The sequence below is a fragment of the Carcharhinus amblyrhynchos genome, chromosome 28, assembly GCF_965287045.1.
Source record: "Carcharhinus amblyrhynchos chromosome 28, sCarAmb.v2.hapA, whole genome shotgun sequence".
In the NCBI taxonomy this organism is placed as follows: Eukaryota; Metazoa; Chordata; class Chondrichthyes; order Carcharhiniformes; family Carcharhinidae; genus Carcharhinus; species Carcharhinus amblyrhynchos.
In genome coordinates this window covers 19,515,675-19,539,590 of record NC_137351.1, presented here as the reverse complement: position 1 = coordinate 19,539,590, position 23,916 = coordinate 19,515,675, and the positions used below count along the sequence as shown (strand labels likewise).

Sequence of the window (23,916 nt, the reverse complement as noted above, 5' to 3'; positions counted from 1 at the left end):
TACTGGTGCCAATGCCCCATAAATTCGATCCCATTCCTCCCACACCAATCTCTGAGCCACCCATTCACTTCCTTTATCCTGTCAACCCTACGCCCGTCTGCACTCGGTTCAGGCAGTAGCCCAGAGAAGACCACCTTGTCGGTTCTACTTTTTAATTCCATTCCCAGCTTCTCATACTCCCTCCCCAGATCCTCAGTCCGCACTTTGCCTACGTCGCTGGCACCCACGTGTACCACCACAACTGGGTTCTCACCCTCCCACTCCAGATTCCTCTGCAGCCCAGCTGCGACATCCTGTACCCGAGCACCAGGCAGACAACACACCCTTCTGTGCACTTTGTCATTGTGACAAAGGACAGTGTCAATACCCTTCACCCCACTATCTCCAATCACTACTACGTTCCTTTTCCCCTTCTCTTTGCCTATGTCCTGCTGCATCACTGTACCGTGTGCAGTTTGCTCACCAACCTCACCTGCCTCGTCCTCTTCCAGACTGGAAGCAAGAACCTCAAACCTGTTATGCAGATTAAGAGGCTGAGGCCTCCGCTCCTCACCCCCCTTCCTCCTCCCAGCAGCCCCCTTTTGTTCCTGACCCTTAGATTTAGACAGTCTAGGGGGGGTGGATGTCACTTGCACCCCATTGACAATGACACCCTCTCTCCCCCTGATGAGCCTCAGTGTCTGTAGCTCAGAGGCCAGCTCATCCACCTTGAGCTGGAGCTCCTCCAGCAACCTGCACTTACTGCAGACATGGGCACTGGGAAGGACCCTGGGGTCCACCAGTTCCCACATCATACAGGAACCGCACATCACATGCCCCTCCATTATTCAATATAATTTGTTGTGGGAAAAAAATATTTTCCTTGTTTTTTGCTGTAGTAGTTTTGAAAAAAAAAAAAATTTTTTTTTTTTTCCTTGTTCTTTCCACCTGGCCTTTTTACCTTCCAGCCCTTTTTGATATTAAGCCCTAATAGCTCACTCTGCTTCCCTCTCACTCCGCTGCCCGCTCCGACGCTGCCCGCTATCTACACCAGGCCTCCTTTTAAACTTGGCGCTGATTTAAAGCTGATGGGCCACAACTGCCTGATAATCACTCCCTCACAATTCTTAAAGCAGTAAATACAATAAGTAAATGCTTTAAACAGTCCTACAAAGAACAAAGTGCTTTAAACTTATTTTAAACAGGTTTTTAACAGGTAAAGTCTTAGCTTTCTCTCTGATGCTCCTTCCTCGTCTGCTCCAGCAAACAAGGTTGCAGTCTTGTGCCAACGAGGGGCTTGACTGAAAAAAACAAACTATTTTAGAAGGAATACTGATGACCCATCATTCTTGGGCATGATTCAAATTCAGGTTGAGGAGGAGTTGGGACAATGTTGATGTTCAGCCATAATCTTACTAAACGGTAGAGCTGGCTCAAAGAACCAAATAGCTTACTCCTGCTTCTAATTTGTATATATGTATGCTCTCACTCACTGTTTCACTTTATTTGGAAATATTGAAAGAAGCATGCAAACAAAATGGACTATTAGATTTAAATTTATTAAGATATGGCTGGATCTTAGTTGCAAATCAAATCATCTAAAGCACCAAGTTAATGAACAAAATATTTGAGAAATAAGCTACCTGTAAATGTTCTCGTTGGTCCCTTTTACTAGGAGAGTAATCTGGCATTTTCCCCAGTTGGTCACGGAACTCTTCATTTTGTCCATTACAATTAGTCAGTCCACTAATGTAACCACGATAGCTTGCTGGCTGAGTGGAAGAATTAGCAGTTGATAATGGTCTGAATCAAATATTTTCTTATTAATATAATTCACATTAATAACACCCTCAACAGCCTGCACACAGGGGAACCAATAGCCCTAATTTTCATGCACAGATGCTCATGCAGTTTTGATTCCACCCATTGAGATGTGATTTGTTCTCAGCCTGATCTTTCATTTGTTGATCGTCAGCTTTGTACATATAGTCCCTTTGATATTACAGACAAAATCTTCACTGTAATTCTATGGACAATTAGGTAGTTAGATTCAAGTACAGAATTTCTATTGCCATTTTTAACAAATATCAATCATTATGAGGGAAATCAGAGTGTTGGACTCTGATAACACACACTTGAAATCACCCGTAATACACACAGAGCATCTCAGTATTATTATTCCTCAGCAACTAATTCACACCAGAAAAATACTTGCACTCTCGAACATAAGGCAGAAACTTGCTGCAACCTTTTTAAGCACATTAAGTATTGCAGATTTGTATGGTGCCAACGCATAACATCGATTCTACAAAGAATAAAGGCTTTTATAATTAGTTGAAGATTTGTTTAATTTAGTACATTAAAATACATACAAATCTACTGAAAATAAACAACTTACTCCATTCTGCCCAATTTGTAAGGGATATTCAGTGGAATAACTATCTTTATCCCTTGGCCTGTTGCTTCCTTCCTGTTCAGTCCAATCATCCTTCTGTTCCCAGGTTTGTTGACTAGGACAAGGTAATAATTAGTTAAATACAACAAGTTTAATTAATATTTTCAGCCAAAATAATAAAGCTTCATCCCCTATTATTTAGTTGTGCAGCATACATATGTTACAGCAACAATGCATGGAGACATCAAAGTGTTACTGGTAGAACAGCTGTATTAAGAACAGACTATCTTTCTAGGAGTGTAATAACACAAAATTATAAAATGAAAGCAAAATACTGTGGATGCTGAAGTCTGAAAAAAAAAGAATGCTGGAAAAAGTCAGCAGGACAGGCAGCAACTGTGGATCAAGAAACAGTTTAATGTTTTGTGACCATATGACTTCTTCAGAGAAATTTCTTTTCAAACAAAACTTAAAAGACTGATGCTGCAGGGAACACATATTAGCTTTGCTAGCTATAAATGTGCATTCAAGCAATTTATTAAATATCAGTGTCTCAAACAATTTAGATAAAATGGTTTGTACAGTAGTATGCTTGTGTCATGATGCAAATTCGGTAACTGAGTTTACATAAGAGCCTGAATTGTCTAAGAAATTCACGTTCCTACTTTTTTTGAACCATGCCAGAGCTCTGCATTTCTAGCTAGAACTTCCAATCTTGGATTCTCTAGAAACGTGGGGGTTACGTGAGATACAACAGTTTCTTGCCATGTTCATAATTTACATGTCCCAATGCTTAGCTGAAAACCTACAGATAGTATGTAAGGGTAGCCAAGGGAGGAGATGAATTAAGGAGTAAAGGTGGTTGAAAGGTAGGATAGTCAGGACTGGTGGTGACTGGAGGGGTTGTTAGAAGATAGATTAGGATTTTCATTTGTCTAACAATTATTGGATAACTATCCAGTTAAGCAATTTAGAACTGTCTGAAGTCTCTGACTCTAAATCAAGAGTTGGGGACATTTTTGGAGGATCTCAGAGAGCAGGGGGATTGTCTATTAGAACTTCAAACTTTTCAGGCTACTCCCACAAAGTCATTGTGCAGGGGCTTTGCGGGGTCACTGACTATCTGGGGACCAGAAGATAAGGGCCAAGATACTGCAGGATCAGGGCAAAATCCCAGGCCTGACAAGGTGGGTTATCAATTTGACACTTAATTGAACAGACAAAAATGAAGAGGCTTTGAAGATGAGTGGAGTTAACAATTAATGGTCATCAGAAACAGTCTCCAGAGATGAATCTTCAACCAATCTCTCAATCTAGACAAGAGGTGTTGACTAATTTCAGCCTGGATAAGCCAATGGTGTTTTCTAGTCCCTCTACCTCTCTCCTTCACCAAGCCGTTCCTCTCTGTACCTTGTAATCAGGAAAAATATATACTTTATGGGGCATCTGCTTTAAAACTTCCCACCCTATATTCTGTGCAATACAACAGCGTAAGGATCAAATTTAACAATTCACTGCTCTTGAGCTATCAACCAAATTACAATTAGTGTGCATGTGTATTTATCAGAAGCCCTGCCCAGGTATTAATGCTTATGTAGTATTGTAACAAACCTAATTAAGAGATGGATTTTTTTTAAGTGGTGGGAGTTTGACAGGATTTGGCTATTTACAAAGTGAAGAGGACACTAAAAGGGGTCTTTTTGCCAAAATTGACATGTTCCTACAGGATTACATTTCATTCTCTAAGGATTGAGCAAGTAGTCACATACTCAGAGACTGATTGATTTTTATGTTGATGTCAGAATTAATTTCTGAAGGTTTCATTTATGATCATTACATTCCTTGACAATTATTACTTATTTCCTCTCCTCCCCTTCATACTTTTTTTTACCTAGTAAAATACTGTCTATTGTACTACTAGTCCTATCAATTACACCAAATAGCATGTGAAGTTTACAAAAATAACTTCATACCCATTAATGACATTACAGCGAGAGTAATTCAATTCTGGAGAAGAAACGTCTCTGCTGTCCTCCAGCATGTCATCTGGAAGTCCAGTCAACAGTAATTGGTGCAGCTGAAAATAAAGAATCACCAAATAATAGTGTTACTACAATCAGACACCATTTCTAATTTCCACCAAAGAATACACCATCAATTCTCTCTCTCGCACCTCCCTCCAAATAAAAACAGATTTCTAACTTATTCTGTTAATTTAGAAAGATCAATGTTTAGAGTGGAATTTTTTTCTAATTTGCATCTGTTGTCCCCATAAAGCTTTATTAACCAATAGTACAGTGATACGCAAAGTTTCCTCCAAAATGCCAACAAAATCACGGCCTCAACTTGCACGTTCCTCTGACACTATAAACTGACACTGGGTTTTGTGTACTTTGCACATCAGCTGTGCTTAGTTAGATTTGTTGGGAGAAACTGAAATTCTTCAAAACAGGCTGGTGCAATTGATTAGCATATTTTCTTTTCAAGTATAAGAAACAGTCCTGAAATGGAGATTAAAGAGATTTTCCCCATTTGAAGATGATACATGGTTTCCTTCGTAGGTTCCAGTCATTTGTCAGGAACAGCCTAACATCAACTACAATTATTACTTTCAGATACAATGATTTTAAGGAACAATTTTACTTATCTTTACATTGTGTACATTTGCGACTTCTCATGTTTGACTAAATAAACATTAGAGTGTAGGAAGGGGTTCAGATATAAACCCCATTTGTAATCTTTCCCCTCTACAGGAAGGGGCACAAATTGAAATTTTGAAATAGGTTAATTTGTTTAGCATTATAGCATGTTGTGAAAACTGAAGCACCCAATCTCCCAATTTATTCTATCTGGATTTCAAAAAACAGGAGGTAATTTTCAACAGCACTAACGGTCCTCCAAGGTGGCAAAGATTGGATTCTGAATTGAACTTGACATTTTGGGCAAGAGTTTAACTTAGGAACATTGTTCAGAGGTTAAGGAGTTGATTGTCACTTAAAACGTCTACTAGTGCTCAGTAATAAGGAAGCTGCACAGCATTTTGGTAGCTATCCCATGTCGTAATGCCCTCTAAAAACAGCCAACTGTTTGGACTAAATCCAACACTAATGTGGATTTCAAGCCAAGGAACATGGGGTTTATTAGCAGACCATTCAGCCCATCAGCCTGCTCAGCCATGGCTGTTCTCCTCAAGGTTTCAACTGCCCCCTATAGCCTTTAACTCAAAAATGTCTAAATCTGCCTTGAACAAATGCAATAACCCAGCTTCCACTCCTCTCTGTCAAAGACAATTCAACAGAATAACAACCGTTTCAGATGAAAAATCTCATCTTCACCTTTAAAGGGAGAGTCCTTATTCTTAAACTATGCCCTTCATTCCTACTCTCTCATAAGAGAAAGTTCACTTTAGCTAGCTCTGCTTTCACACCCTTACAATTACTGTTGCTCAGGTTTAAAACATCAACATTTAGACCAACATTTCAACCATGTTATGACTGCTGTCATCTAAAGACTCCTTTACCACAGACACTAATGAGTAATCACGTCTCATTGATCACTATTAGGTCTAGATCTGCCTGCTTCTTGTTTGGTTCGATAACGCATCGATCCAAGAAACTGTCCCGTATGCACTTTTATGAACTCTTTCCAGGCTACCGTTGCCAAAGAAAGATAGGCACTTCATATGGCTATCAGTGATGCTTTGTGCTGACTTGACATATGTTCTTGGAATGCCTTAAACCTCTAGACGGCGGCTTCGATGTTTCTTCTAAGTGTTTTCTCACGAGAGTGATAAAAAATGTTGAAGAACGTCAGGTCGCAAAGATTCTGGCATGATGACCTGCCTGTCTTTAAAAACGACTCCTTATTAATGTCCTGGTTAAAGATAAAATAGTCTCACTTGTTCGTGGACATGCTGAATTGCATCAGCCCATCCTTCAATGATAGTTTTTCCACAACTTCCATAGCGTGGAATCTTTTACTGTTTCTTCTTAAAGCTGCTGGCACTTTTGTTGTGGAAATGTACCAGATCAGTTGATGAACTTGCATTCACCTGCAAGTGAAACATTTCAGCTTCCTTGAGATTGCCAATTTCTGAAACATTCTGGACATTTCACTTTAGGTCATGAACTGAAACAGTTGAAGTCGTAATTGAGGTTGATCTGCCCGATATGAAATCTAACTGATTCCTTGGATTGACAGTAGTGCACGATCATGGCATACCAGTAATTGTAGAGTCAGAGGTTTACAGCATGGAAACAGGCCCTTCAGCCCAACTTGTCCATGCCACCCGTTTTTTAAAACCCCTAAGCTAGTCCCAATTGCCTGCATTTGGCCCAAATCCCTCTATACCCATCTTACCCATGTAACTGTCTAAATACTTTTTAAAAGACGAAATTGTACCCACCTCTACTATCATCTCTGGCAGCTTGTTCCAGACACTCACCACCCTCTAGACTCTTTTGTATCTCTCCCGTTCATCTTAAACCAATGCTCTTGAGTTTTAGACTCCCCTACCTTTGGGAAAAGATATTGACTATCTAGCTGATCTATGCCACTCATTATTTTATAAGATTTCTATAAGATCACCCCTCAACCTTCTATGCTCCAAAGAAAAAACTCCCAGTTCATCCAGTCTCTCCTTATAACTCAAACCATCAAGTCCCAGTAGCATCTCAGTAAATCTCTTCTGCACGCTTTCTAGTTTAATAATATCCTTTCTATAACAGGGTGATCAGAACTGTTAACAGTATACCAAGTCTGGCCTTATCAACGTCTTGTACAACTTCAACAAGACATCCCAACTCCTGTATTCAACGTTCTGACCAATGAAACCAAGCACACTGAATGCTTTCTTCACCACTCTGTCCACCTGTGACTCCACTTTCAAAGAGCTAAGTACCTGCAATCACCAGGCCTTTTGCTCCCAATGAAGTTGAGCCTCTATATCTTGGAAGACTGACTGTACTTGCACTCCAGGACTATGGAACTTGCACACAGAATTAGTGAGCCGCTGTAGATTTTACCATGGATTTCTATGGCCGTGGATATATGTCTTTCCAAATTCACAGTGGTAATATGTTTGCACTTGCCCCTGTGGTCAATCTTAGCCAATAACTAGTCACCAACTTTGAGTGCAGACAATTGGAATCTTGGCAAACACAGAACAGAGAACATTACAGCGCAGTACAGGCCCTTCAGCCCTCGATGTTGCGCCGACCAGTGGAACCAATCTAATGGCCCTCTAACCTAAACTATTCCAATATTATCCATATGCCTATCCAATGACCATTTGAATGCCCTTAAAGTTGGCGAGTCCACTACTGCAGGCAGGGCATTCTACACCCTTACTACCGTCTGAGTAAAGAACCTAACTCTGACATCCGTCCTATATTTATCACCCCTCAATTTAAAGCTACGTCCCCTCATGTTAGCCATCACCATCCGAGGAAAAAGGCTCTCACTGTCCACCCTATCTAATCCTCTGATCATCTTGTATGCCTCAATTAAGTCACCTCTTAACTCTTTTCTCTCTAACGAAAACAACCTCAAGTCCCTCAGCCTTTTCTCATAAGACCTTCCCACCATACCAGGCAACATCCTGGTAAATCTCCTCTGCATCCTTTCCAATGCTTCCACATCTTTCTTATAATGCAGCGACCAGACCTGTACGCAATACTCCAAGTGCAGCCGCACCAGAGTTTTCCACAGCTGCAACATGATCTCACAGCTCCGAAACTCAATTCCTCTACCAATAAAAGCTAATACACCGTACGCCTTCATAACAACCCTATCAACCTGGGTGCCAACTTTCACGGATCTATGCACATGTACACCGAGATCTCTCTGCTCATCCACACTACCAAGAGTTTTTCCATTAGTCCAATACTCTGCAATCCTGTTACTCCTTCTAAAGTGAATCACCTCACACTTTTCTGCATTAAACTCCATTTGCCACCTCTCAGCCCAGCTCTGCAGCTTACCTATGTCCCTCTGTAAACTGTAATATTCATCCACAGTCTACAACTCCTCCGACTTTAGTGTCAGCCACATGTCAGATGGTGTGACAGTATTTAAATTTTCCACAAGATTGTCTACATGAAACCTGCGTTCGCCACTCCATCTCATTATGCACATAATTTTCTGGTTCAGCAATTATTTCTAGAGCAGGAATTGAGGTCAAACATTGCAACGCCAGCAGGAAAATAAAAGAAAGAGGATCAGGTGGTGTTCTTCTCCCTGCTAGTCGTACACCTTTCCCACCACCCACTCCCCATCCGCCAGAGTTTCAAACAGGAATGTCTTAATAGCACATCACCCAGTTAGTGCCTGTTTACACCCTTTGATAAGAATAACCCCACCGTGTCCGAACAAGAGTTAAATAATTTTTACAATGTAATATTGCAGTTAATTTAGTACCCGAATGTAACATCTCATTATATACCTTAACAGAACTGTACAGTCTTTGAATTCATTTTGAATAGTAAATCATGTATGTGTTGATCTGTTGTCCAGGTTTTGTTTTAAAGTCATTCATGGGATGAGGGCGTCTTTGGCTCGGCAAGCATTTATTGCCCATCCTGAATTGCCCTCAAGAAGGTGGTGGTGCGTTACCTTCCTGAGTCTCAGCAGTCAATGGAGCAATAATTAGATTGTCTTGTTGGAGGCATTGCCTGGCACATGTATGGTACAAAAAATGCTCATCAGCCCAAACCTAAATATTGTCCAGGTCTTGCTACATTTGGACATGTACTACTTCAATACTTAAGCTGTTATGAATGGTGTTAAACATTGTTCATCGTACATTCCTATTTCTGACTTTATGATGGAAGGAAGGTCATTGATGAAGTAACTGAAAACAGCAATGACGAGGACAATACCCTGAGGAAATCCTGAAGCAATGTCCTGGAACTGAGCTAACTGACCGCCAACAACCATAATTATCTTCTTTTGTGTTCGGAATGATTCCAACCAGCTCAAAGTTATCTCCCTATCCTCATTGACTCCAGTTTTGCTAAGATTTCTTGATGCCATACTTGGTCAAATGCTGCTTTGATGTCAAGGGCAGTCAATCTCACCACACCAGGTGAAATGTCCTGAGATGTCATTTGTTTACTGATGCTTCTCTTTGCAACAGCAACGTAAAAATGGCCATAAGGCCAAGATGAACCTTAATAATAAATTGAAATTGATTTTCAGTACCTTTTTTTAAAATCAGCAGCAAGTGACAATCCTGTCATTCTTCAATAAAACAAATAAAAAACCAAAATGAGAGAAGAAAATGCAAAACAGAGAAAAGATTTGTATGAGAAATAGATTCAAAACACCTGCTCTGTTGTGAAGGAACTTCATCTTGCTCACCCATTAATATCCCAAATATAGAAAATGCTGTGAGAAGGAGGTACAAGATGAATGATGACTTCCAAATGAAACTAAAAACTGTTTGCAAAGCAAAATGAGCACTTAATAAACAAACACTAAACTGTGCCAAAAGTCCTCTTAAGATGAAATTCACGATACTAGTCCCATACCTGAAGCAACTTACCATCCTTCTAATAAAACATTCCTATGATATTGTAAATGCTGGATTACAGACAGTATTTTCTTAATTACTAATTTGTTACCAAAACAAATTGTGCAGCTAAATCCCTACTCCTATCCTATGGCGCCCTTGTGTATAATGTGGGTATAAAGGAAGAACTTCTACTAATTAAAGGCTTTTGTCACAGCACAAAAAAAACAACTCTACACCAAACATTGCAGTACAACACCCAGTCTAACACACAATCAAGTTTATACAATTTATGCAGAAGGAAATGCCAGCTAATCTAAAAACTCATCAAAAGGGGGACAACCTCTGACCTGGCCAACATTTTTCTTTTTCTCAGCACACAAAAAAAGGAACGGTGGGAGAGAAGGAAATTGGCATTACCTCTTGCTCTCTTTCATAATCTTCCCTGTCATACTCCTCATCTTCGTCTTGGGTTGGCAAAGCCACATTGTCAAAGTTCATGGACATCTTCAGAGGATTTAGAGAAACAACCCTAACAGAAATGCGATAAATTTAAATTGTTATTTAAAATTCAAACTATAATTACATCATTGACTTCTTGGGAACAATTTCAACTTTTAAAATTATGGTAATATTAACACTTTGATTACAACTTTATTACAAAATGTTGTAAATTATTACAAAAAACAGTTATTTGGACTTGAACTCCTGTTGCACATTGGTAGCATTTTCACCTCTGGTTCAAGTCCCACATCAGGACTTGAGCACAAAAATTGAAGCTAACACTCTAGCGATGCATTGAGGAGTAGTGTACACTGGAGGTGCTGTCTTTTGTTAATTTAATATTTTTATTCATTCATGGGATATGAGCACTGCTGGCTGAGCATCTATTGCCTATCCTGAATTGCTCTTCAATGGAGTGGGAATTTTAGAGGGTACTGTTGTGGATCTGGAGTCACAAATAGGCCAGGCTAGGTAAGGATGGCAGATTTGGTGAACTTGGTGGGTTTTTATGATAATTGATAACGGTTTCATGGACTTTTAATTCCAGGTCTATATCGAATACAAAATTTGCCATCAACCGTGGTGGAATTTGAAGCCAGGTCCTCAAAGCACTGACCGGGGTCTCTGGACTCTACTACACCACCAGTCAATGGAAGTAGTCTGAGGCCCCCTCTGCCTGCTTGCGGGCATGGATGTAAAAAATTCCATGGTACTAGGTAATCAGGAGTAGGCAAAAGTTACAATTAGATCAATTATGATCTTACTGAATGGCACAGCAGGCCGAAGTGGCAAGTGGCCTACTCTTCCATCTAATTTGTATGTTCGTATTTCAAAGAACAGGATATTTATCCCAAGTAATCTGTTTAATATTTTCCACTTTTATTTCATATTAGTCAATTAAAGCCATAAAAAACAGATTACCTGGTCTTTATCACACTTGTTTATGCCTGGGTTCCCACATTATAACTCTATCAGTTGTAAAGCACAAAGCACTCGAGATGTTTGATGGAAAAATGCTATATAAATGTATCCCTTTAAATTTTTTCTTGTTTTATCATAGATTTGTCAGTGCAAAGTGGGCTTCATGCAAAGCTTATGCAGTGCAAGTCACAAATTAAAAGACCCAAGTAGAATTCAAAGCAGGGAGGAAGGAAACTCTGTTTGAATCTCTTTAGTTGGGTTTCCTGTGCTCCCATAGCACAACCCCTGAAGTTGATATGGTTAAAGACATCCTCCTTTTCCAAAGCCTCAGAGGCCCTCAGTTGATCTACTCAAATCATTAACATGCCTCATCAGCCATAGTTTTTCCAGCTTCCACATCACAAAGAAATTCCCTCAAAGAATCCATCATTACCATTCACTTCCATCTTTCTCATTTACGTACTTCTTGACATAACATCTGCAGGCATGAGATCACGATAATATCTAGCTCCAACTTCTCCCATCATTTCTCTCAAAGTTGCTAACATTTTGTCTAAAATTCAGCCCTTGATGAATTGGATTTTTTTCTTCAAGTAATCATTAGGAAAATTAACTATTTTAGCTCACAATGCAAATTCCATATTCCCTTTATAAACTGCATTACCCTTTCCATCAGCCACCTCAGTCTTACCAATACTGTTTCCATTCAGTCTGGAAATGAGGATCTCACCCAACATCTAGAGTCCAAAGATGTGCAGGTTAGGTTGATTGGCTATGCTAAAAATTGCCCCCGAGATGCATAGGTTAGTGGGTAAAATATGTAGAGATATGGGGGTAGAGTCTGGGTGGGATTGTGCTCGGTGCAGATTTGATGGGCTGAAGGGCCTCTTTCTGCACTGTAGGGTTTATGATTCTATGATCTCCTCCATCACAAAGTGCCTAGAATCATTTGTGCGTCATAGGCCAATTCCGTCACTATCTCAGCCCATCCAATGAAACCATCCATACCTTGGTCACAACTTCAATGCTTGTACAGCCAGTCTTTTGTGTTCCACTCTCCATAATCCTCAGCTTGTCCAATTACTATTACCCATATTCGATCCTGCAAACAGTCTCAATTAAATAACTCTTTCTGCACTGTCCAATTCTCAAATTTTTAATTAGCATTTTTGAATTTAATTTATCCATTGCCTCACTACTTTATCTCTGTCACCTTCTCTAGCATTAGAATCCCTATCAGAAAAATTGTTGCTCGTCTTAACTATATAAATGCAAGTAATAGTTGAGTCTCACTTTACCTCACACTGGTGGCAGATTGCACTAACTCAAATTAAGCTGCAATTAAAATATTTCAGCAAAATCAAACTATTTCACAATGATGTAATAGTGTAACGGTACACATTGTTAATAATAACTGTGACAGAATCTATCTTTCCAACCTCAACCTGTAATTAGGAAGGCAAAGACAGGATATGAAAAGATATTGACAATTAAAAACCAAAGAAAATCCCAAGATATTTTAGCAGTATGTTCAGAGCAAAGGAATAACAAAGGAAGAGGTAAGGCCTATTGGATGTACATTGCAACTTGATGCAGATGTGGGCAGGGTTCTCAATCAGCACTTTGCTTGAGGCCCTCACTTTGTGAGGGATGACATTCTGGTTAAAGAGCAATGTGAAATAAACAGAGAGAGAGCAAGTACTGGAAGAAATGGCATCTTTGAAAGGTAAATAAATCAACACGGTCAGAAGGATTGTGCCCCAGGGACACAAGTCAGAGAGGAAATAACGAATGCTCGAAGGATCATTTTGTAATCCTCACTTGATAGCGGTGAAGCCCCTGAGGATTGGAGGTCTCTGGATGTTATACTATTGTTTAAAAAGAGTACAAGGAATAGGCTAGAAAATTATAGGTCAGTTAGTCTGACTCTGGTGGTGGGCAAATTATTGGAAACAATTCTGACAGACAGGATAAACCGTCACTTAAAGCACAGATTGATAAGGGATACCCAGCACTTTTTTTTTTAAGGGGAAGATCACATCTTAATGGCTTAATAGAACTTCTTGAACAAGCAAAGATGGATGGGGGTCATTCAGTGGATGTTGTCTACGTGGATTTCTAAAAGACATTTGACAAGATGGCAAATGGCAGATTGCCCTGGAAAGTGAGATCTCATGGGATACAGGTGAAGGTGGCAGGATAGATCCAAATTTAGTGGCAGGAAACAAAGGGTAATGGTCGATGGATGTTTTCACAAAAGGAAAATGGTTTACAGTGGTGTTCCACAGGGCCTTTGTTGTACATATTACTAACTTAGACTTAAGTATGGGATGCATGATTGAGAAATTTGCAGATGGCAAAAACTGGCTGTGTAGTTGATAGTGAACAGGATAGTCATCAACTCCAGAATGATATTAATGGCTTGGCTGAATGGGTGGAGAAGCAGCAAATTGAATTCAATCCAGAAAAGAGAGAGGTTATGCATTTGGTAAGAGTAAACAAAACCTGGGAATACTCAATAAACAGGAAGCTATTGGGAAAGGTTGAGAAAGTGAGACACTTTACAGGTTCTTGATGTTGGCAGGACAGGTGGACAGGGTGGTCAAGAAAGCATGGAGACTGCTTTCCTTTATTGAACAAAGTATTGTGAACAAAAGCAAGGATGCAATGATGGAACTGTACAAAAAATTGGTCAGGCCATTGTTGAAATTTTAAATACTATATTAGAGAGATAACAGGATTGTTCTGGAGAAAGTGCAGAGATTTACAAAAATATTGCCAGGGTTTGAAAACGCAGCTATGAGGAGTGATTCAATAGGCTAGGGCTGTTTTCTTTAGAGCAGAGGAGGTTAAGGAGTCCCTAACTGAGGTGGACAATTAGTTAGGATAGACCCTAGGAAACACTGGCTTCCCCTAGCAGAGGGATCAATTGCCAGGACAGAGATATAAGGTGATTGGTAAAATGTTTAGACCCTACACGAGGAAAATCTTTTTCACCCAGATGGTGGTGAGCATCTGGAATTCAATGTCTAAGCTGGTGGTTGAGGCTGTAATGCTCAACTCATTTGAAAGGTACCTGGATCTGCATCTGAAGTGCTGCACCTGCTAGGCTGTGGACCAAGCTATGGCCAGTGTGGACAAGATGGATTGAAAGCCTCATCCTGCACACTAGCTTTTCTATGGCTTTTTTGGTGAACTCTTGTGTCTATTTCTCATGATGCTAGTAATTATCATGAAACTAAGATTGTCATTAAAAAGAAAATTGGCTTCAGGGAAATCAATCTGCCATCCTTAGCTGGTCTGGCCGACTACACATGACTCCAGATCTGTAGCAATGTGGTTGGTTGACTCTTAACTGCTCTCTGAAATGGCCCAGCAAGCTATTCAATTGCATTAAAGCTCTGTAACAAAGTAGCAGTGTCTCACCAGCACCTTAAAGGCAATCGCGAATGGCAATAAATGCTCGTCTTGCTAGCAGCGCTTGCATCCCAATAAAGGTTATTTAAAAAATCCATCTTAAATACTTGTTCAGGCATTTACACATGATCTGAGTCTCCATGCTTGGCATGTCAGCTTTAAGGAATTTTGTTACAGGGACTGCTGTCTTGCCTTTTGATATTCATTCACCATTTCGGGTAATTTTTGTGGAAGTGGTGTGAATGGTGGTTCAAGGTTGTCAGAAAGGGAGCCAAGCTTGGGTGATGCCACTTGAATCAATAAACCACCAGTACATTTTTTGAATATTTACCATATGGAACTATTCAAATCGTCACAAATTATAACCTGCATAGAGCAGTGCTGCCAGATCAGTACTACCTAACAGGATACCAGTCCCAGAAAAGTAACACCAAGCTGTTCTATTCCACTTACTGGTGGTCACTGTTCAGATTGCAGTCACAGGTTTTTTTCTGCACGAGCAATGGTCTTCAATTGTGGCTGATGAGGTACAACAATTAAAATGAGAGGTGTAAACATTGGGAAAATGTTAGATTTGATACTTATGATACTCAGTCTGAAGTGACCACTGTAAACTTGGTTTAAAATGCAACACTTAATACTCTTCAAATTATAATCATGTCACAAACATGGGGTTACTTTTATTTTTTTAGGCTGCCATACATCTAAATAACATTTGAAACCAAAATGAGAACTATAAATGAATCAATAGCTCACGGGTTTGTTTCCAAAATGCTTATGTCGCTGAATTTTGCAACTTGATTGCCAGAATATTTATAAATTTGAGTACATTCAACCACCAGCATGGAACTAATTGCCAATATCACACTTATTATTAGGATTTTAATATCATTAGATAAAGTATTTTGATCAAATGCCACAGATCAGGCTTGTCAGCAAAGTTAAAGGCAATGGAATAAAAGGAACAGCAGAGATGTGGTTGTGGGTAGCTCAACAGTGAGATATACAATCTTCAGGCTAGACAGGGAAGGAGGTTACAAGGGAGGAGGTTAAAGGGGAGGAGTCAGTGTTTTATTAGTTAAGGAGTCAGTTACTGCAATAAGGAGACACGTTGGGCAGAATTCGCCCCCAAAAATTCTAAGTGTCGAATTCACATAAAAACTGGAGTAATTTGCGTTGACTTTTCAGTGAGAGTTCAGAGAAGAATCTCCCATACTCTGCACTGCAGAGGCCAGCAGTGTGAATATCATTAGATTTCAGAGGGTGGGACCTATTCCCACGGGAGAGGCTGAAATCAGCACACTGAATGGGTCATTGTGCATATGCCGATCTGTCAGTGCTGAGATTGGCGCATGCAGTGGCCCCGCACTGCCAACCTCCTGATTGCTGGCCAGCTTAGCGACCATCGCATCGCCAGCTCCCAATGGACAGTACCAAAGTGCTCCCAGTGACAGGGGACCCAGGCTGGCACTGCCAGGGTGTAAATGCCCTGAGGCAACAACCCCCTGCGGGCCCCAATGGTCCATTTCAGTCCAGTGGGGTCAGGACACTGGCTCCCCAAAAGCTGCAGAGTGAGAGGGAGCAAAGTGAAGGCTGAAGGGCTTTGGCTCAAAACGGGCTTTGGCGAGAACAGGCAGAGGCAAGTAGGTATTTTTTTTCCTTTTCAGAAAGTTTATTCTTGTTTTTCCCCCAGAGTAAAATAACAAAAAAAATGCCAGGCAAGATGTTGGAATGCTCCTTTTGCAGGATCTGGGAGATCAGGGAGACCTCCAGTATCCCGGATGACATCAGAAAAGATGCATCCAGCTGCAGCTGCTAGCAAAGTGTGTTAGGGAACTGGAGAAGGAGCTTGATGACCTCCGTCTAATTCAGGAAAACTAGATTTGCAGGGGGATGGGAATGAGAGTGCCAGAGCAGATAGTGGAGCAGGGGTAAAAAAGATAGGTTAGTTCAAGCAAAATCACAAATGGAGTGTGGTAGAAATAATCTTTTGATGTGTGTATTTCAATGCCAGGAGTATTGTGGGGAAGGCAGATAAGCTGAAGGCGTGGATTGACACGTGGAAATATGACATTATAGCCATTAGTGAAACTTGGCTACAGGAGGGACAGGACTGGCAGCTCAATGTCCCACGGTTCCAATGTTTCAGGCGTTATAGAGGCAGAGGGATAAAGAGTAAGGGTGGGGGGGGGTGCGGGGGAAGAAGGGGTTGGCATTGTTGTTCAGGGAAAATGTTAGTGGTACTCAGGCAGGAAAGATTAGGGAACTTGTCTACACAGGCCTTATGGGTGGAGCTGAGAAACAGGAGAAGTATGACCACATTAATGGGGTTGTATTATAGACCACCCAATAGTCAGCGAGAATTGGAGGAGCAAATCAACAGAGAGATAGCTGACAACTGCAAGAAACACAAAGTTGTGATAGTAGGGAATTTTATTTTTCACACATAGATTGGGACTCGCATACTGTTAAAGGTTTAGACGGGGTAGCACTTGTAAAATGTGTTCAGGAGAATTTTCTACATCAGTATACAGAGGTGCCAACTAGAGAGGATGCAATATTGGATCTCCTATTGGGAAATGAGTTAGGGCAGGTGATGGCTGTGAGTGTGAGGGAACACTTTGGACCCAGTGCTCATAATGCCATTAGTTTCAACCTGATCATGGATAAGGATAGATCTGGTCCTCAGGTTGAAGTTCTGAACTGGAAAAAGGCCAAATTTGATGAAATAAGAAGGGATCTGGGAAGTGTGGATTAGCAGACTGTTCTCTGGTGAGGACGTAAATGGAAAGTGGGAGGTCTTCAAAGGAGAAATTTTGAGAGTGCAGAGTTTGTATGTTCCTGTCAGGATTAAAGGCAAAGTATATACAAGTAAGGAACCTTGGTTTGAGGGAGATTGTAACACTGATTAAGAGGAAGAGAGAATTGTATGAAATGTATAGGCAGCAAGGAACAGATTAGATGCCCGAGGAATATAAAAGTGCAGGAAGCTACTTAGGAGGGAAATCAGGAGGGCTAAAAGACATGAGGTTGCTTTGGCAGACAGAGTGAAGGAAAATCCAAAGAGCTTCTATAGGTATGTAAGGAGCAAAAGGACAGTGAGGGATAAAATTGGTCCTCTGGAAGACCAGAGTGGTAGACTGTGTATGGAACAAAAAGAAATGGAGATACTTAATTGGTCTTTTGCGTCCGTATTTGCTGAGGAAATGGGCATGGAGTATACGGAAATAGGCCAAACAGATAGGGAGGTCATGGAACCTTTACAGGTTAAAGGGGAGGAGGTGCTGGCTGTCTTGAGGCAAATCAGAGTGGATAAAACCCCAGGACTGGACAGGGTATTCCCACAGACCGTGAGGGGGGCTAGTGTTGAACTTGCAGGGGCCCTGACAGACATATTTAAAATGTCAGTATTCACAGGGGAGGTGCCGGATGATTGGAGGGTGTCTCATGTTGTTCCGTTGTTTAAAAAAGGTTCCAAAAGAAATCCGGGAAATTATAGGCCAGTAAGTTTGACGTCGGTGGTGGGCAAGTTATTGGAAGGTGTGATAAGGGATAGGGTCTACAAATATTTGGATAGACAGGGACTTATTAGGGAGGGTCAACATGGCTTTGTGCGTGGTAGGTCATGTTTGACCAATCCATATTAGAGTTTTTCGAGGAGGTTACCAGGAAAGTGGATGAAGGGAAGACGGTGGATGTTGTCTACCTGGATTTCAGCAGGCCTTTGACAAAGTCCCTCATGGGAGGTTAGTTAGGAGGGTTCAGTCGCTAGGTAGTAAATTGGATTAGACACTGTCTCAATGGAAGAAGCCAGAGAGTGGTTTTGGAGGATTGCTTCTGAGTGGAGGCCTGTGACTAGTGGTGTGCACAGTAAGAAGTCTGACAACACCAGGTTTAAGTCCAACCAATTTATTTGGTAGTAAACTCACAAGCTTTCAGGGTTTGTCTCTTTGTCAGGTAAATGGAGTGTTCTGGCCTCAGACAGAGCATATAACAGCACAGTTTACAGATTACTGATTAGAATGCGAGTCCCTACAACTAACCTGTTGTTCAAGTCTTAAAGATGCCGACAATGTGAGTGGAAAGAGCATTATGCGTAGGTTAAAGAGATGTGTATTGCCTCCAGACAGTACAGTAAGTGAGGTTTTGCAAACCCAGGCAAGTCATGGGGGTTACAGATACATCCACTCACATTGTCGGTATCTTTAAGACTTGAATAGCAGGTTAGTTGTAAAGACTCACATTTTAATCAGTAATCTGTAAACTGTCTGTGCTGTTATATGCTCTGTCTGAGGCCAGAACTCTCCATCCACCTGACGAAGAGGCAAACCCCAAAAGCTTGACAGTTTACTATCAAATAAATTGGTTGGACTTAAACCTGGTGTTGTCAGACTTCTTACTGTGTTTACCCCAATCCAATGCCAGCATCTCCACATCATGACTAGTCGTGTGCCACAGGATCAGTGTTGGGTCCATTGTTGTTTGTCATCTATATCAATGATCTGGATGATAATGTGGTAAACTGGATCAGCAAATTTGCTGCTGACACAAAGATTGGAGGTGTAGTGGACAGCGAGGAAGGTTTTCAAAGCTTGCAGAGGGATTTGGACCAACTAGAAAAATGGGCTGAAAAATGGCAAATGGAATTTAACGCAGACAAGTGTGAGGTATTGCACTTTGGAAGAACAAACCAAAGTAGAACGTACAGGGTAAATGGTAGGACTCTGAAGAGTGCAGTTGAACAGAGGGATCTGGGAATACAGGTACAGAATTCCCTAAAAGTGACATCACAGGTGGATAGGGTCACAAAGAGTGCTTTTGGTACATCGGCCTTTATAAATCGGAGTATCGAGTATAAAAGTTGGAGTGTTATGGTAAGGTTGTATAAGGCATTGGTGAGGCCAAATTTAGAGTACTGTGTACAGTTTTGGTCACCTAGTTACAGGAAGGATGTAAATAAGGTTGAAAGAGTGCAGAGAAGGTTCACAATCATGTTGCCAGGACTTGAGAAGCTGAGTTAGAGAGAGATTGAATAGATTAGGACTTTATTCCTTGGAGCGTAGAAGAATGAGGGGAGATTTGACAGAGTTATGTAAGATTTTGATGGGTATAGATAGAGTGAATGCAAGCAGGTCTAGCCTGAGGCTAGGAAAGAAAAAAACCAGAGGGCATGGGTTAAGGGTGAAATGAAAAAAGTTTAAAGGGAATATTAGGGGGGGGGGGCTTTTTCACGCAGAGAGTGGTGGGAGTGTGGAATGAGCTGCTGAATGAAGTGGTAAATGCAGAGTCACTTTTAACATTTAAGAAAAACTTGGACAGGTTCATGGATGAGGGGTGCGGAGGGGTATGGTCCAAGTGCAGGTCAGTGAGACTAGGCAAAAAGTGGTTTGCAACAGACAAGAAGTGCCAAGTGGTCTGTTTCTGTGCTGTAATTTTCTATGGTTCTAGTGTAATGTCCACTGGACTGAAACACGGGCAGGTTGGGAGACGCTAGCGGGCCCACAGACCTCATTAAACATATTCAAATAATATTAAAATGACCAGTTAAATCATCCCAGCACTGATTTCCAGCAAGGAGCAGGCGCTACCAGAAATCCTGTGCTGGGAGATGCAAGCTGGGCATTAACACTTGCACAAACACTGCGAGTGGCTGCTGCAGGATTCTCCTGGCCAGCTGCATTTGAAAATTAGCGCAGTAGGATGGTAGAATCGCAGCCAATATCTTTGAGGGGGCATTGAATAAAGCTTTGTGGGTAGAGCTTAGGAATAAAAAAATGTGTAGTCACATTGCTAGGTGTTATTATAGACCCAAGATAGTCAACAGGAAATTGAAGAACAATTACGGTCACAATTCGCAGGGGTGTGTAAAAACAACAATAGGGTAATTTATTTTAGACAATTTCAGCTTTCCCAACATTAACTGGGATAGACATGGTGGTAAGGGCTTGAATGGAGTGGATTTCTTGAAAGTTGCACAGGAGAACTTTTTAGGTCAATCTGTGAAGGGTCCAACAGGGGACTGCGCAGTGCTGGACCTAATTCTGGGGAATGAACTTAGACAGAAGGTTGAGGTGGTTTTGGGGAAGTATTTTAGCAATAGTGACCACAAGAATATGGTGCAATTTAAGCTGGTTGTGGACAAAGAAATAGACAAGTTTCAAAAGAAAAATTTTGGATTGGGGTGGGGTGGGGGGAGCCAATTTTAGTAAAATAAGGCAGGATCTGGCCAAGGTGGAAACAGCTACTTGTGAAGAAATCTACAGAAGAGTGGGGAGGCCTAAAACAGAGTGTGATGACAGATCACTGCTTTAGTGACTGGAAGCCAGTGTTCAATGGCATATCACATAGACACATGAGTGAAACGAGGATGGAGGTTATGGTAGGGGCTATTAAATAAGGTTAGAACCTCGGGAGACACCGGAAAAGCAGACTTGTAAGATTAACGTTTTTGTCTTTTTATTCCGCAGGTGGAGGTCCACCTCGTGTCAAACGAGGGGCATGCACACAGTGGGTCGTGCGTGGGCTGCTCTTGGAGGTTCCGGGAGTGGCCTAGTACTTCGTGTCGGTGCGTGTGCTTGATCCTGGACCGGTAGACGGGCGCCGCAACAGCTCGGTGACTAGCACTGCTAGCTGTGCAGATACGTGGATTTGGGCCTGTGTCTGTGGGAGTTTGTGCATTCTCCCTGTGGTTGCATGGGTTTCCTCCAGGCGCTCCGGTTTCCTCCCACACCCCAAAGATGTGCTCTTAGGCTGATTGGTTTTACCAAATTGACACTATTGTCCCCTGAATCTGGCTAAGTTAGGGGTTCCATTCGTAGACACACAGGGTAGAATAGGTGTAGGGTGATGCGGCGGCGCGGGCTCGTTGGGCCGAAGGGCCTGTTTCCGTGCTGGGTTGTTCTTTGTTTATCACAGGGATCTACGCTGCGTCCCCTATTGTTCGTTGTTTATATAAACGATATAGATCACTATGGGGAGGGGAGAGTCGGGGTAGGTATAGTAGGTTTGCAGATAACAAAGATTGGCCAGGTGGCTAAATGAGGTTGATTGTCTTGGGCTACAGGAAGAAAAAGACAGGATGGTCAAATGGGCAGGTAAATGACAGGTGGAATTTAACCTAAAGAGTGAAGTGATAGACTTTGGAAGGATGTAATATGACAAGGAAGTATTCAATGAATGGAATGACACTTAGAAGTTCTGAGGAACAAAGGGACCTTGGTGTGTTTGTTCATAAGTTTCCGATGGCAGAAGGGTATGAGTGGGGTGGTGAAAAGGGAGTATGGCACACTTGCCTTTATCAATCGAGGCATAGATTACAAAACCAGGGAGGTCATGTTGAAGTTCTACAGAATGTTGGTGAGGCCACAGCTGGAGTACAGTGTGCAGTTCTGGTTGCCACATTATAGGAAGGGTATGATTGCATTGGAGAGGGGGCATAGGAGATGTTGTCTGGGATGGAACATCCAAGTCACGAAGAGAAGTTAGATAGGCTTGGGTCATTTTCATTGAAGCAGACGGTGCCGGGGTGGGGGGGGTTGGGGCTGATCAAGGTGTACAAGATTATGAGGGGCATGGGTAGAGTGGAAAGGAACAGTTGTTCCCCTCAGTTGAACAGTCATGTGGTAACAAGTCCGAGGTGAGGGGCAAGAGGTTTAGGGGATGAGAGGAAAAATCTTTCTACCCAAAGGGTGGTGATAGTCTGGAATGTGCTGCCTGGACGAGTGCTGGAAGGTTGCTTCACATCCTTTTAAAAATACCTGGATGAGCACTTGGCATATCACAATATTCAAGATTAAAATGCTGGTAAATGGGTTAGGTGGTTTGTCAGTTGTTTCACATATCAGTGCAGATTCAATGTGTAAAAAAATGCAAGAAAAGGCTGAGGAGTGGGATGGTGAGTTTTTAAAAATTCATTCAACGGATGTTGCTATCGAGGCTAGCATTTATTTATCTATCGCTGATTGCCTTTGAGGAAGTGGCGATGAGCTGCCTTCTTGAACGGCTGCAATCCCCGAGATGTAGGTATACCCACTATACTGTTAGGGATCCAGGGTTTTAATGCAGCAACAGTGAATGACCAGTCGTATATTTCTAAGTCAGTATGGTGAGAGACTTGGAGGAGAATCTCCAGGTGGTAGTATTCCCAGATATCTGCTGCCCCTGTCAATAGAATCCCTAGAGCGCAGGAGGCCATTCAGTCCATCAGGTCTGTACCTGCCACAGTCCCATAAACCCACATATTTACTCTGCTAATCCCCCTGACACTAGTGTCAATTTAGCATGGTCTATCAACCAACTGTAGGACTGTGGGAGGAAACTGGAGCACCCAGAAGAAACCCACACAGACACAGGGAAAATGTGCAAACACCACAGACAGTGGCCCAAGGCCACAGTTGAACCTGGGTCCCTGGCACTGAGGCAACAGTGCTGATCACTGTGCCACCGTAGAAGATTACCTCATCTTTCTAGAAGATAATGGTTGAGTTTGGAAGGTGCTGCGTAAGGTGCTTGATGATTTCCTACAGTACATCTGGGATTACAGGAAAAGGTAAGAGAAGTGGGACTCTGGGAGTTGCTCTTTTGGAGAGCTAGCGCGAATAGAATGGGCCGAATAACCTCGTTTTACATTCTAACGATGGTGCTAAGAAACAGAACGAATCGCAATAGTGAAATGGCGCCTAAATTGTTGATGAAGACGCTCTCAAGTAACGAGCACTTATTTTCCAGCTGATTTGGAGGTGATGGTGGTTGGTTTTGGGTACAGTAGGAAGTTGGAAAACTGCAAATAACTGTAACTTACCAAATGTTGCAATTAACGCCGGAACCTGTGTCCGTTTCATACTGATACTTAAGCAGCTGCCCTGGTGTGTAGATGCTATAACGAATCCGATAACCGACTCCACTAGCTTACCCGTTCCCTTCAACGGCCCACCATAGGAGCAACCGCCACTGATCCCACCTAGCCTTATAAGGTAAACCGGGTGACGTATGTTGAATGGCAGGCGACGCAACCATAGAGAGACCGGAAGTGGGATCCGAATGAGGCCACCCTCCAATGGAGAGGCTGGGAGGCGGGACATCCGGCGACAGTCCGACCTGTCCGTTACAGGCGCGAGGGCGGTTTTTTCAAAGCTGGCGCTCGAGCAAGGCGGGAAGAGCGCGGCCGCCCCGTTGGCCGTCACGTGGCCCC

At 41.9% G+C, this 23,916-nt stretch overlaps 1 protein-coding gene across 3 annotated transcripts in view; it reads right to left on the bottom strand.

The window, feature by feature from the left end:
* The window catches only part of cep152 (centrosomal protein 152), a 70,490-nt gene extending 46,813 nt beyond the window's left edge, over window positions 1-23,677 (bottom strand). The window contains exons 1-6 of one of the 3 annotated variants that reach the window (XM_080214312.1): window positions 23,527-23,677; window positions 15,180-15,245; window positions 10,305-10,416; window positions 4,348-4,451; window positions 2,378-2,489; window positions 1,623-1,751 (exon numbers count right to left, since the gene is read on the bottom strand). In XM_080214312.1, coding sequence (XP_080070438.1) covers window positions 1,623-1,751; window positions 2,378-2,489; window positions 4,348-4,451; window positions 10,305-10,391 — 432 coding nt within the window. In that variant the 5' untranslated portion in view covers window positions 10,392-10,416; window positions 15,180-15,245; window positions 23,527-23,677. Of the gene's footprint in view, window positions 1-1,622; window positions 1,752-2,377; window positions 2,490-4,347; window positions 4,452-10,304; window positions 10,417-12,317; window positions 12,401-15,179; window positions 15,246-23,526 lie in introns of those variants that run through there. The other 2 variants (XM_080214313.1, XM_080214314.1) reach the window with 2 other exon arrangements.
* Window positions 23,678-23,916: the final 239 nt, after the last annotated feature.